The 13,630-nt window shown below is 39.2% G+C and overlaps 1 protein-coding gene across 3 annotated transcripts in view; it reads right to left on the bottom strand.

Annotated features, from left to right (window-relative positions):
- Positions 1–13,630, bottom strand: part of creb5b (cAMP responsive element binding protein 5b) — a 60,872-nt gene that overhangs the window by 36,799 nt on the left and 10,443 nt on the right. For all 3 annotated transcript variants that reach the window (XM_043260987.1, XM_043260988.1, XM_043260990.1), the window contains 2 exons: positions 12,972–13,093; positions 11,083–11,240 (listed from right to left, as the gene is read on the bottom strand). In XM_043260987.1, the coding sequence (XP_043116922.1) occupies positions 11,083–11,240; positions 12,972–13,093 (280 nt within the window). The remainder of the gene's footprint in view (positions 1–11,082; positions 11,241–12,971; positions 13,094–13,630) is intronic.

Genomic DNA, 13,630 nt, shown 5'->3' with positions numbered 1-13,630 from the left:
GTACAGGACCTGTCCCTGATTTACCACTTTAATCACACTCAGAGAGAGAGAGAGAGAGAGAGAGCGGGCTTGCCACGGCCCAAGGACTGCAGAGTGGGTAGAATCATATGAATCTGATCAAATAAATCAAGCTGAGAAGGGCCGTGAGGGAGCCTGCGTCTCATTAAAGACCGTTGGGGATGGGGCGATGAAAAAGGAGGGACTTCGTTGACAGGCGGCGGTGACATAGACTTAAGGTCCATGTAAAGTCGAGGCCTATCAATGAGAACTACGGCAAGAGACTCATCCTGGAATACCTCGGGGCGAGCAAGCATGGCACAGCTCACCACAAAGTCCCAATTATGCGCGGATACATCTCTCATCGCTGCCGGCTGAGAGAGAAAGAGTGTGTGAGAGGGAAAGAAAGAGAGAGAGAGAGACAGACAAACAGAATGAGTGGTTTGGCTCACGGCCAGCCAGTTGTTTCTTCCCTTGACTGAAACTATGCTGAGAAGCTCTCCGGCATGACTGACCCGGGGAGGTTTCAGGCTCCGCCCCCACCTGTCTGTCAATTCATCACACTGATTCGAATCCTTCCCGTGGCTAATCGATAATGCTTTTAGCCATGGAAAACGCAAAAGACATGTAATAGCCTTTTAAACCATTCATTGTGACAAGACAGCCTGTCTCGTGTGGACGAAACTCCAACATTCAAGTTAGAAAATGAGTGTGTTAAAGTGTTTAAACCCACACCAGCTTTTTTTGTAATAGAGGTCCTTTTACACCAAGGATGATAACTATAATAGCCATAACATTTTAATAATCATTCCTACTCTGTGAGAATAGGCAGGCGCGCACTCTCCACAACTAAACAGCACAGAAGAACGATGTCTTTGGAATCACATTCAGAAGGATTTTTTACAACCGATGAACAATAAAAACATAAAAACACAGCCAGTAAATCTATCCGCCCTTAAAGAGCTCAAGCATTGAAAACGGCAGATGATATAAATGCAGCACGTGTTTATAATGAACAGAACATTACTGTGCATTGGGGTGGATGCTAATATAGTTGTCTTTATAATTTTTGGTGTAAACAGGCTTTCATAAGCACAAAGTGAACATAAAATTAAAATAGGCACTATTGGTAGTCTTTGAATAATATGAATCACACTTATAAATCCAAATAATGATACCTGTCATTTGAAGACAACTTCACAAAATCCTATCAGTTCCCAGTGGATAAAATCATTATGAAACAGTCTATCACACTTTCTCTACACAGCTGAGCCTGACCAAAGTCACCGATCATCGTCACTGTCACAAATGTACCTTTTAGTGTAGGATCTTAAATAAATATTTCACCCAAGAATGAAAATGTTGTCATCATTTACTTACCCGCATGTGTTTCCAGACCTGAACCAAGCAACGGTTGGTTCTCACTGACTTCTGTAAGCAAACTACATACTACGGAAGTAAATGGGGACCAAGAACTGTTTGACTTCTTTTATGTTCAACATATGTAAGAAACTCATACAGGTTTGGAAGGACATGAAAGTAAGCAGATGATGACAAAATTTCCATTGGGTGAACTATCCATTTAAATACTAAATTATTTAACTTTATTAATAACATTTAAAACAAACAAAGTCCTAAAACTTTGATAATTTAAATGAGATTTTATCGCAAATTTTCTATGCGAGCTCAGACTCACGGACCCCACAGTACACCTGTCTCTCTTATTTATATCCATATAAAAGACTTCACTTTATCATATTGTTCATCTTGTCTATCCAGCAGATCTCTTCCTCTTTCCCTTTTCCATCCTTTCATATTCTGGGTCTAGGAGCCCTGTCTTCAATCTACCCCTGATCCCTCTCTTCCTCTGTCTTCCTGATGTTTGCTCCGGGGGTCTCTCTCTTTCTCTCTGTCTTTGCAGGAGTGTGTGCGTTTCTGCATGTGTCTGTGTGGTGGACGGGGATGACACAGTGGTGCTGGAATGAGAGGAGCAGGGCCTGGGCGTTCCTCTCCAAACGCACTATTAAACCCTACGCCGTACACAATGAGCTCACTCTAATTCAGCTCAGATGTACATCCTGCCCGCCTGTCTTCTCTCTCTTTCTGTTTCCCTCTGTCCTCCGAAATTCTTTCTCTTTCAGACATGCACAACACATACACACTCGCTACGTATTCAGAAGATGCCACCCTAAACGGAAAGATCTTCTCAGGGTGGGTGACCGCAAGTTTTGGCTTTCCCTGCATGGTGTAATTAGCTAAAACATCAACCACGGTTTGTTTTTTCCGTCAGAGGGGTCACCAAGTTGAAATGCTAACAACGAGGCTCTGCGTTTCTGATCAAAGTGATTGAAAGCAGTCTGTGAAGAAATCGATGACGTCTGTGTTTTGGCCCACGAGAGGAACCAGAGGGGGGCGGGGAGGGCTCTCCTATGCAGCCTCACACAAAAACAACACTGCACGCTGCCTCGGCGAGGGTGAATCAGAGTCCCAAAGAGCAAGTATCAAGTTTTGACAGGTTGGAGTCATAAAACTGTGCAGTACGTGAGCATTTCTACAGTGTCCTAAGACAGCAAGAAAAAAAGGTTTCTTGCCTTTTACAAGAGAAAAACAAAGGTTATCATGACATGAGGTTTAAAAATCAGATGCGCAGTCATACTGTGATATAAAAAAACATTTTGTCCGATATAAAATTTCAACTGTGAGATAAGATTGCAATGACAAATAACATAAATTGATGTCCCAATTTACTCTCAAGAAATAAATTGACTACAAAGTCCCATTTTTTTTGTATTACACAATTATAAGGTAACTGTGAGATAAAGATATAAAGTCTCACTATAATATATAAAGATGCAATTATGAGAAATGAATGTTCAAATTACAGGAAATAAAGTCCCGGTTACAAGATAACGTGAGAAAAAAAGTAAAAATGACAAGAAATAAAATAAATAAAATTCACAATTTCAGAGTCACATGCATATGCAAAGTCTTATACGCAAAGATATTATTTAAAAACTTAATTTAAATTTCTAAATTACAGGAAATTACGCCATGGAATTAAAAATTACAATTACAAAAAATAAATCCACAGTTGCAAAGTATACTTCACAACAGCAAAACTTCAAAGTGCATGGAATGTAAAACTGCATTTACCTCGGTTTAGTTCAATATTAACAGTTCTGTACATGGAAATGACATGACCGTGATGTTTTCCCCTTCTAAATCTTACCACTGAAAAACAGTCGAATCTGAACATTAAACCGACTGTGACCTGACCTAGTCAAGATCACTACGCCCCCAACATCCGCGTAACATTTGACTAGCTGCCGAATCCATCAGACGTTTTACAGGTATTGTGAAGAAACGAGCGAGGACAGTAGCGAAAACCGCAGATAGATTGTGGAAAGAAACATTATGTTCCAGGCTGTGCAGGGAATGTGAAGTGCAGGAACGGGTTGGTGTCTGTATTCGGAAAGATACGGAAAGAAAAGTCCGCGAGCCGCTACAGGGAATTGGTTAGCTTTCTAGCAGTAGCCTGTTACATTACAATGCATAAGATTTCACTTGCCACATAAACAGAGTAAGGAGAGATCACCGAGGATGATGGCCATTGATTTACAGATCCCAAGCACCACTGAAAAGCATCTAGTCTTGTAAAATGTGTGGTATTGATGCTCATTTGTATAAACAGAGCGTTTGCGGTCACAAAACTGAAACGGAAACGTAATCGTGCATGTTAATATCGTCTTCCTGATGCCCGCATTTATAATTACCCAAGGATGTAACTGCGTGAGAAAGTATTGAAATATATATTTATTTGCCTCCCTGTGTTTCTTTTCTCTATGTGAGCTATTGAAATTAGCTGCACTGCGAAACAGCCAATCAGAGCAGAGCTCAACATTGAGCTGCACAGTGAAACAGCCAATCAGAGCAGAGCTCAACATTATTATCCACGATCCTTCCAAATAAGGTGAAAGCAGGTTTTTATTCTAAAGACAAATCCTAAATTTAAAACAAAAGAGTTTTAAATGGACGTGTAAAACCATTTCTGGAGATATTTCTGTAGATACCATAGACAAATTTAAAATACTACAATGCATTCTATGGCACCTTTAAAGTCTCAAGGGTTATGATTAATTATATGATTAGTTATGATTAATATTCAGTTGTGAGGTATACTCACAATTATAGGAAAAAAATTGTTGGTTAAAAAATCTAAATACAAGAAATAAATGTAGAATTTAAAAAAAAATTGAAATTAGCATATCAAATAAGTATAGATCAAATGACAAACTTGATATGATAAGTGTGAAGTGATTGTGACATGTGGTTAAGTGCTATGACAAGAGCTATGTTAGTCCTATCTTTCTGTGTGGTTTAAACAGCATTTGTGTTACTCCGAGGAATTATTTTCAGTTGCTATTAGTAATTCACAGGTAGAAGAACATGTCGGTCAAGGGGCATGGCACGGCAGGTGAAGCGGCTGTATTTGTACTACACGCCTGTATATCGTTGATGAATGTACTTTATCAACGGTCGAGAAGTAAGATCCCCTTAAAATTCAGTGCCCAAAATGGAATTCAGACACAGCCCTTTCTAACGGTTAGAACAGGTTAACATCACTGAGTCACTGCATCTCATGCTGCGGTGCTGCAGCGCGCAGCTTCCTTTTCAACCACCAAAATACCTCACAATCTTCCTGTTATTTATGGGTGTGAAAACCAGCTCCTCTTATGTTTAGAGGTGTGAAAACACAGGCATGCAAACTTTGTGCACAGATGCAATCAGATAATTTCCCAAGCATAAGTGACCAGCGCAATCTACCAAGAGCAGCGCAAATTAGCACCCGCTTTTTTAAGCTTTAAAAATGGGTGCAAATGCCAGTAATCTGACGGGCGCAAACAATAGCATATTGCATTACGCGAGTTGTTTTAATGCTCTCCTCTTATAAATTTTGTTTTTGAAAGGAAAACTTTTACAAAGTTATGCACAAAAAAACAGTTACGCACTTTTCATAGCTAATACTTTACAGTGCGTCTTTAGTAAATCCTGGCAGTACTATTTTAATGCCAAAAAATAGTTTGCTGTTAGCACTCACCGTTAATATTTGTTAATATTATTAAAAGTCAGATGTTAGCTTTAGTACATCTCTGGGCTAAAGACCTTCCAGCGTCTTATCAGCGTTCAGTTCAAAGAACCTCTTCTTTGATGGTATGGGGGTGCATAAGTGGATAAGGTATGGGCAACTTGCATGTTTTGGAAGGTACAGTGAATGCTAAATGGTATTTGAAACAAAAAAGGGAGATGCTACATCACGGTAAACATGCCGCTGTACCAATTATTTTAAGACCCGTAGCAGGCCTCAAATTTGAAACAAGCTCATTTTGTGCACCAGTAAACATTTATGCTCTCTACGTTCTATTGCAAATAAAATATTGGCTAATGTGATATTAAAAGTTTTTATTTTATTACAATTTTTTAAAAATTCACAGCATTTCCGGAATTCAGTTTGTACACAGAAAATACATTTCTTTATGTTGATGCGTGAGAGCATGCTGAAGTGAGGGAACTTTGATGGAGGAAAATTTAATTCATAGGCTCTTCCTTATGTCAGCATGGGGAATTATTGTCTGATTCTTTAGTAACAGAAAAGGAAGCATTCTATAAAAAGGAGCTATTTTTGTTAAAAGTGATGATATTACTGCGCTGAGGTTGAAGTGCTCTTCCACCATACAATATAGTTATCTTTTTTTGTCCACTTCGCCATGTTTTATTTTATGTCACTTATACTTACTCATGTAACTAGTCATGTAACTGTCTTTAAATAGGGAAAACGTGAATGTGTTTGGTGGTTTCTAAATTTATCCCAGTTTGGACTCGAATGAATGGAGCTAAGCTAAATGCTAACACAGTGGTGCCACGCGCTATCAACTCGTCTAAGTTGAGGGAAGAACATAATGGAGTATGGAAAGTTTCTTATTAGAATTAGAATGCTATCTGTTAGCATGCTTGTAGTTTTGCTGAGTGCTATTTTTATACGCAACGCAAATGTTATAAGAAATAGTTATTTTGATTTGCAAATGTACATATCTTAATTAGCATGCTAACTGTTAGTATGCTTGTTTTACAGTGGTCAATACTGAGCGTTGAGAATTTATTTCAATATGACTGCTCTGGTTTCACTGGATGTTACACAGGAAATGTTTTACAGGAACTTACGTTGTTCCTAATGATCGGTTTATGTGGCACCAACGACAGTTTGCTTTGCCATCCATTTTGTATCTATTTTACCGTCTGTCACAAGAGCGTTTCAACTAAAACTGTCTGCGTCAATCACCACAGCTCCAGAATAAAAAAACATTGCTGCTGAGCTTGTCCTCCCACATCCGTCTCTACCTTGGATAGCACGGCCACCATTCAGACACTAGTTACATTTAGTCTTTGTTGTTACCAGTATTGTAGTCCAACCCCTGGACTTTCTTATCACTCAGTCAAAGAGGTTGAGCTCCCTCACAATGTTTTATCTCAAGCCGACTGACTATGTCTAACATATTTAACAGTGACATGACTCAGGAACAGATGTTAGTAATTCACATGCAGCAGGCATTCAAATCATTTGGACCCTTTGAATAGCCATGACATTCAGATTCCCTGTGCTCTGTCTTTTCCTTTTCCTTTTTTTCTGTTAGTCCAGAAGGGTCTTTAAACTGTTTTTTGTCAAACTGCCTCTCTCTGTATCGGGACTATATTCCCATCTGAAAAGACCAGGTTTGTGGTGGTTAGTGCTAGTTTTTGATGCTTGCCTACATTGTGAACATTATACTGCAGCCATACAAAATACAACGAAAGTAAATGGGGTACAAAACTATAACTGGGACGTTCTTCAAAATATCTGTTGTGTTCAATGAAGAAAGTAAATGTGAGGGTGGTTATGAGAGAAATTTACATTTTTAACTATATCTACAATATGTTTGCATCCCGTGCTTGAGACTAGCATGCAAAATATAACATGTGCCGGCCTTTTTTAGCAGGGCTGGTGTGAATAAAGGGGAAAAACCCAGAGGAACGTTTGGAGAATCACAGGAAAAGTTGGGGGTTGAGGGTCCTTGTGTTTCACAGCTGTGGGCCCCCCGCCTGAGCCCAGTTAAGCAGGCAGACTTGAGGAAAGCCAATCTTAATTGATTCCAAGCCTCCAAATCTCTTCAGTAAACATGGCGGAGCAATGAAAATGACTTGTTATCCTAATTCAATGGACGCTGTATAACTCTTCACGTTCAAAAAAAAAAAACCTCAGAAAGCAGATGGACCCAGGATTAAGCTTACAGCAGCCACTCACAATCAGTGTACAGTTAATTATAATTGATTGTAATTGCAGAGAGAGGAGCGCAGGAAAAAATCTTATTTTAGTTATAAATTGTATAAATTACTCTATTTATTTATCTATTCTATATAATTTTATATTATTTCATGTGGCAGCCTATTGTGAGTAGTCTGTTGCAGAAGGGTCTGCGTCGATATTGCTCATTCTGTTTCTGATAATTTAACCAGATATCTCTCAAAAACAGGAAATATATTCTTAGAAAGCAGACAAGCTTAGTTCTCGCCACTGACAAATCTGCCAACAATGAAACACATAGGCTATAGAAAGAGTGCGGAGTGTGTTATAGCTAAATGAACTTTGTACAAGGTTAAATAGCCCCTGAATAGTGAGCCTTTTCAGAACAGTGTCATTTACACACACACATATACACACGTGTGCTATATAGAATATTATATATGTATAGCTGATGTTAGCCATTGAAAATAGTATGAGTCCAGTTATTCTGTTGTAAGCCTGCCATCTGATAGACCACGTTTATATGCCAAATTTATGATTCACCCCTCTTTTCTAGGAATAGTCTAATAAGACACATTTCACAACAGCAAAGTATTTCTAAATCACGCACATCAATACTGCATCATTCAGGATTTTTAGTTCAATCGTGGCATGATTCTTCAGTTCAGAGCAGCAGGAAGAGAAGATTAAACAGTTTGTGGACAGAGGCACTAACTGGCCTCGATGGCTTCCTGCAGGAAGTGGAGTTTCTGTGTTAAGGGGATTGAAAGCCTTTTTCCCGCTGAGGTGGACATTTCCAAACACACTGATACACGCTTCCATAGGCTGACCCCTGACCCCCACAGTCCCCATAACAAAACAACACTCTCACACTTGTGGAGTCATAGAGAGTTGCAGTTTTCAATGGACATCAATGAAGATTTAGGTTGCAAAAAGACTACAATTAAACTTAAATAAGTCTCCATATCCAGGTCATACAATACAACCAGAGGGGGTTCAACACAACCACTACCCGTGGGTTAATGTAACTTTAAGTATTAAAGTAAAATAAATAAACTAAAACTTTATTTAAAAATTAAATTATTAAATGAAATTATTCAAAAATTAATATAAAAACATTAATATTTAAATATATATTTAGAAAATCCATGAAAAGATCAAATCTAATTCGAAATATATTAACAAAAAATATAATAAATATCAAGGCCACTAAAATACCACTAATAAATATGAACTAATTTAAGTAAACGTTTACCTTTGCATTAGAATAATGCCATGAAACAACATAAAATTGTCATAAATAAAATTTTTTGGTCTGAAATGTGACCCATGCGCGTTCTTCAGAGATTTCATGATATTGACCAATTACTGTAAGACTAACACAGCTTCTCTCAATAAAATATACAATTTCCATAAAAGACTGAGGACTTTATGACATCTGAGCTGCACAAGTGTACATCCATAATGAGTGCCATAAACTGTTTCTTTACAGCTTTAGCACATGCACACCCACGTTCCAACACGAAAACAGCATGGGCATTGCATATGTTCTGCATGAATTTATATTCACCTCCCATTTCTACTGCTCCAATCCAAAACACAGCAGAGCATTCATAGCAGCGTTCAGCATTGCTGCCACTGACCCTTCAGGAACCCTTCTAACAAAGCTCTCATGAGTATTGTACAGATGGTATGCAAACCCCAAAAAACTTAAGTTTGGTCATAAAAATTGGTGCATTTTTCATAACTTTGTCTACTAAGCCGTTAATGCAGAATTAATGCAGCAAAGCCAAAAGAACTAACCAGTCTCTCTCTCTCTGTCTCTTATCCTCTCTCTCTTTCTTCGACTGTAATTCCATCCCTTTCCCAGAACAAATGCACTGTCAGACCGTCAATCAACTTGACTGACAGGCCTTCCATCCAATATTCACAAGTTGTCCAATCTGGGCATCTACGCCCTATCCTGTCTTACCAGTGGCATAGAGACATGCAGTATGTCTTCACAAAACTCATGAAACGCTCACACAAACATGGAATAAAGAGCTTGTTGTCAATTGTCGACTGCTTTCAAATATAACCTTCTCCAGACACTGATAGCCGTATATCAACCTGCTACGTGACAGCATCATTATGAAACGTGTTTGCGAAAATGTGTTGTTATACACAACAAATCTGTGATTTTGGAGACAGCTGCAGACCTGACCCTCTAATCTTCATCCTAAACCTCCACCGCGGCTGAAAATGATACCGTCCTCTCCCTGCGGCCCATCATGTGTTTCAGGTGGTGATTATACCGCAGACAGGGCGCTTTCTGACGCAACGAAGAGTCAAGGGGAGAAAGACATCAGGAAAGAGGGAATAAGACCGTCGGAGAAAAAAGAAAGACGGGTCAGCAGTGGGATGCGTTTGCGCAAGAGGGGCGTCATCCCAAAAAGCTGATATCCCCACCAGAGCTGCACCACTGATGTCATCACTGTGGGACACACCCAAGCTGGCTACATGACACAGAGAACTTCAAGAGTCACTGCAGGGACAACTGGAAAGATTCACAAACACACACACACACACGCACGAGAAAAGCACGGAACAGCCACAGAGCGTTACAAGTCTTCCCAAGATTGTGAGAATGTGCTCCTTCAAGGACATTCAGCTGATTACTGTAACTGTTTTAGCATTAAATAATTATGCGCTGATCACATGATGAATATTTAGCATCGATGAACGTCTTTAAGAAGCATTCGATGAATATTTAGCACATGATGAATATTTTGTTTCAATGAAAGTCTTTAAGAAGCATTTCTATTTTGTAGTCAGTAATGTGCTTTTTCTAATTGGGTAAAGTTGCGTGAGAGTGTTGGCGTGTCTATTTGAAACTCTCAATGTGTGAAATGCAAAACCTCATCAAAGGCGTATCTTCACTCTGACACCCATCTAGATTCTGGGTTTAATTTTGTTTTGAAAACCATACAGGTTTAATATTAGGGTGAGTAAATGATGACATGTGTTTTATTTTTGGATGAATGTGGGAACAATTGCTATTTCATACCCCTTTGTATTCTTAACTTTGATAACGCATCAAATCTTTTAACGATAGCAAGAGCTATCAAATAGACAAGCATGTTTATAATATAAATATCAACCATTAAGCCTTTCTTAACTTCAACTGTCCATTTCTCCAGTGAAAAAGTTTTGTAATCAGTAATCAGGAGAGAAATATGCACAGAACAAGTTCTAAACAAATGTGGATTTTGATGTGAGAAGACGATGGACAATAGACTTTAACTAGAAATTACATGAAGGTTTAATTATCGATTTTCATTAGCTGTGTGGATTACTTGTGGATTATTGCAATGTTTTTATCAGCAGTTTGAACTCTTATTCTGATGGCACCCATTCACTGCAGAGGATCCAATGGTGAGCAAGTGCAATGTCCTGCATTGCTTAATTTCACTAAATCTGTTCTGGTTAGCATACTGCACTTGCATCTTTGAGCGAACTGTTCCTTTAAGGACACTACAAATCCATGAATCTAGCTGTTGTTCACCGCTGTATATATGACAGACAAACAAACTCTAACGTTTGAAAAACATAATCATTACTTCTCCACCTTCTCCAAGTCAACTGCTGCATTCTGAGAGGAGAAATGCAAATAGGGGCATGGATCTTGAACTAATATTAAACACTAGCCTTCATCTGTTGAACATTGTACGAGTGACAGCGTTCATGTGATAATGACAGGGGTGACTTACCCAATCTGTCTGTTGGTGGAAGGGGCTTGAGTGATGACAGAACTGGACTGGGGTGAGGGTAGTGCCTGCTGGATCACTATGCTGCTGTCATGGTTGGCCATTCTTGAGTGGGTCTGCTGGTGTTGGTTAGGACCTCCCTGCCCATGGAGAGTGATATTCTGTTCAGAAACAGACAAGAACACAGTGGTAAAACATAAACTATATATACGGGAACATAGCTACACTAGAAAAAAACATGCTCTACCCTAAACTAGGATACTAGGTTCTGTAATATTTGTGCAGGCAAAAGCTTTTTATACCTGGAGTCCTATTGAAATGATTGAACCATTGACTGGATTTAGCGTGTGGAAATACATTAAACAGCAGTAAATGCGATCACACCTTAAGAAAGCTAATCTCTCAAATGAAGGCTCTTAATGAGCTCTTTTACTGGCAAAACTATGATAAAGCACCACATATTGAAGGCACAATTTAAAGTTGCACCAGTTATGGTTTTGATTAGGAGATAAAGAAGTGCACAGAAGTTTACTGGTTTCTTTTTAGTAGTTTTCTTCATTTGCATCAGCTAACCATGTACTTTGATAAAGAGGAGAGATTTGCAAAAAATAAACTGCGATTCTGACAGTATTATTTATTTATTTTATTTATTTACAGTGTCTATAGGGGTTTTGGTTTGCACGGATAATCGGTTAGATGCAACGCAATCTATAAAGGGCTACATTTACAAAAAAAGGGGAGTGTCTGCACTACAAAGTAAGACAATGACTCAGAGTTTAGCACTAGTTTAGCCGCTGTCGCCTCTGGCTTGCTTAGCTGGAAACATCTCATTTCCAGTGATATTGTCGACTTGATTACACAGATACTGAACTGAACCGAGCTGGATGAATTTGATGAAATGCCTATCAACGAAAATCAGGTGTTAACAATTGTCCTTTTGTATTACTGACACGCTATTTTTCCTATTTACAGGAATACTATAAAGATGCTTTGACACTATCTGTAATGTTAATGACTTGACTTAGCTTAACACATTTAGCTCCATGGTAAAACTGAAGTCGTTTTTTTTTTTAAGACATACAGCATCTAACTGCCAAAAAAACACATCCTTAAAACTTTTTTAGTATACTAGACACAAATGAGTTCTCTAAAAAGGCTCTGGGCGATATCTTCCTATCACCTGTCTGTGCCTGAGCTCAGCAAAGTCCTGCTACAACCTGCTGCCATTTGCTGACTTGGCACGGAGTACTAACCCTAAACCTCAGGTGTAAACTCCCTGGATTAAAATACAGCATCAGTTTATCTACGGCGTAGCTGTCAGGCAGACAGTAGGGTGGTGGTCACTGAATCCAGCCATCTTGTCACACAGTTGTGGTGCAAGTGTTTAAACAGTCATTAGAGCCGAAGGTGTCTGAATGAGTCATTGCCAGACCTTAACAATGCACAGCACAAGATAAAAACACCCGCAAGAGTTTGGTTATCACCATGGCTTTACAATTTTTTTTATCATATTTATCACTTGCTATGATTGGCTTGCTGTACACACAACACCACATTTCCTCCTGCGGTCCAGTAAATGGTTTGGTCCTATGTGTGCACCTGTATAAGTTGTTCAACATTTCGAAATTGGTCAACCAGGTCAGTGAATTCGAAGCAGAACTGCCTATTTGTCCAAATAAAGGAAGATGAGAGGAGTGTGATTTTTGAAATTCTCTTTGGCGTTGCTAGCAGTGCGGAAATGACTTGCCTTTAAAATGGAACAAGAAAAGCGGAAAAAGTCACAAGTTCTGTACTTATGCCTACTGCCTAGTAAAGAGCAACCTCACTTTTTAATTGACTGAAAGTAACCAATTTGAGACGTTTTCAAAAGAGTCACACACTATAAGCTCCACCTGTTTGCTGTCCTCCTCCTCCTGAGCTTTGCAAAACTCCTGTTCGATGGAGCAATCCAGCTCGCTGAAGAGACCCACTTCCTCACAGTTCTTCAAGAAGCGCGTTGGGGTTGGTGTCTGGTCTAGAAACGTTCGAGAAAAACATCTGTCAAAATTTAGCACGGCATGTTAGTTTTTACAGTGGCAGTGAAGGCCTAACAGGTTTGATTATGAAGCAAAATGTCCTATTTCTGGTACATATTTATTAATTGATCCATACATACGTCGACAGTGGAATGTACACATACATTCAGTGACACAAATGCACTTTATCTCTGCTTATAGTTTGTTCAAAACAAGTTTGCAGTAAATTCCCTATGCAAATTGAACCCAACCCAAGCGGCTAAATAAAAGCTTCTGGCGGGACCATGTGGTCCGTGGCACTAGGATGCATTTCTAGCTTCATGCCGTGTCTCTCTCCACTCAGGCTGTGATTCTGTCCTTTTCATTATTTACCCTTGTCAGAGTGGCAGATCAGATTTCTGGGATCAGCTTTGGGTTTCTCACTCGCTCCGCATTCTTTTACATGCAGGCCCTTCTTTCAGTTACTCGCTTGCTAACGAAGGTGCACATGCCTTTCTTCACTCAGTACCTCTCGTTTGCTCAGACTCTTTCCCTCA

The sequence above is a fragment of the Puntigrus tetrazona genome, chromosome 16 (genome assembly GCF_018831695.1).
Source record: "Puntigrus tetrazona isolate hp1 chromosome 16, ASM1883169v1, whole genome shotgun sequence".
Classification (NCBI taxonomy): Eukaryota; Metazoa; Chordata; class Actinopteri; order Cypriniformes; family Cyprinidae; genus Puntigrus; species Puntigrus tetrazona.
The sequence above is the reverse complement of the archived record's forward strand: the minus strand, read 5'-3'. Positions and strand labels throughout refer to the sequence as shown.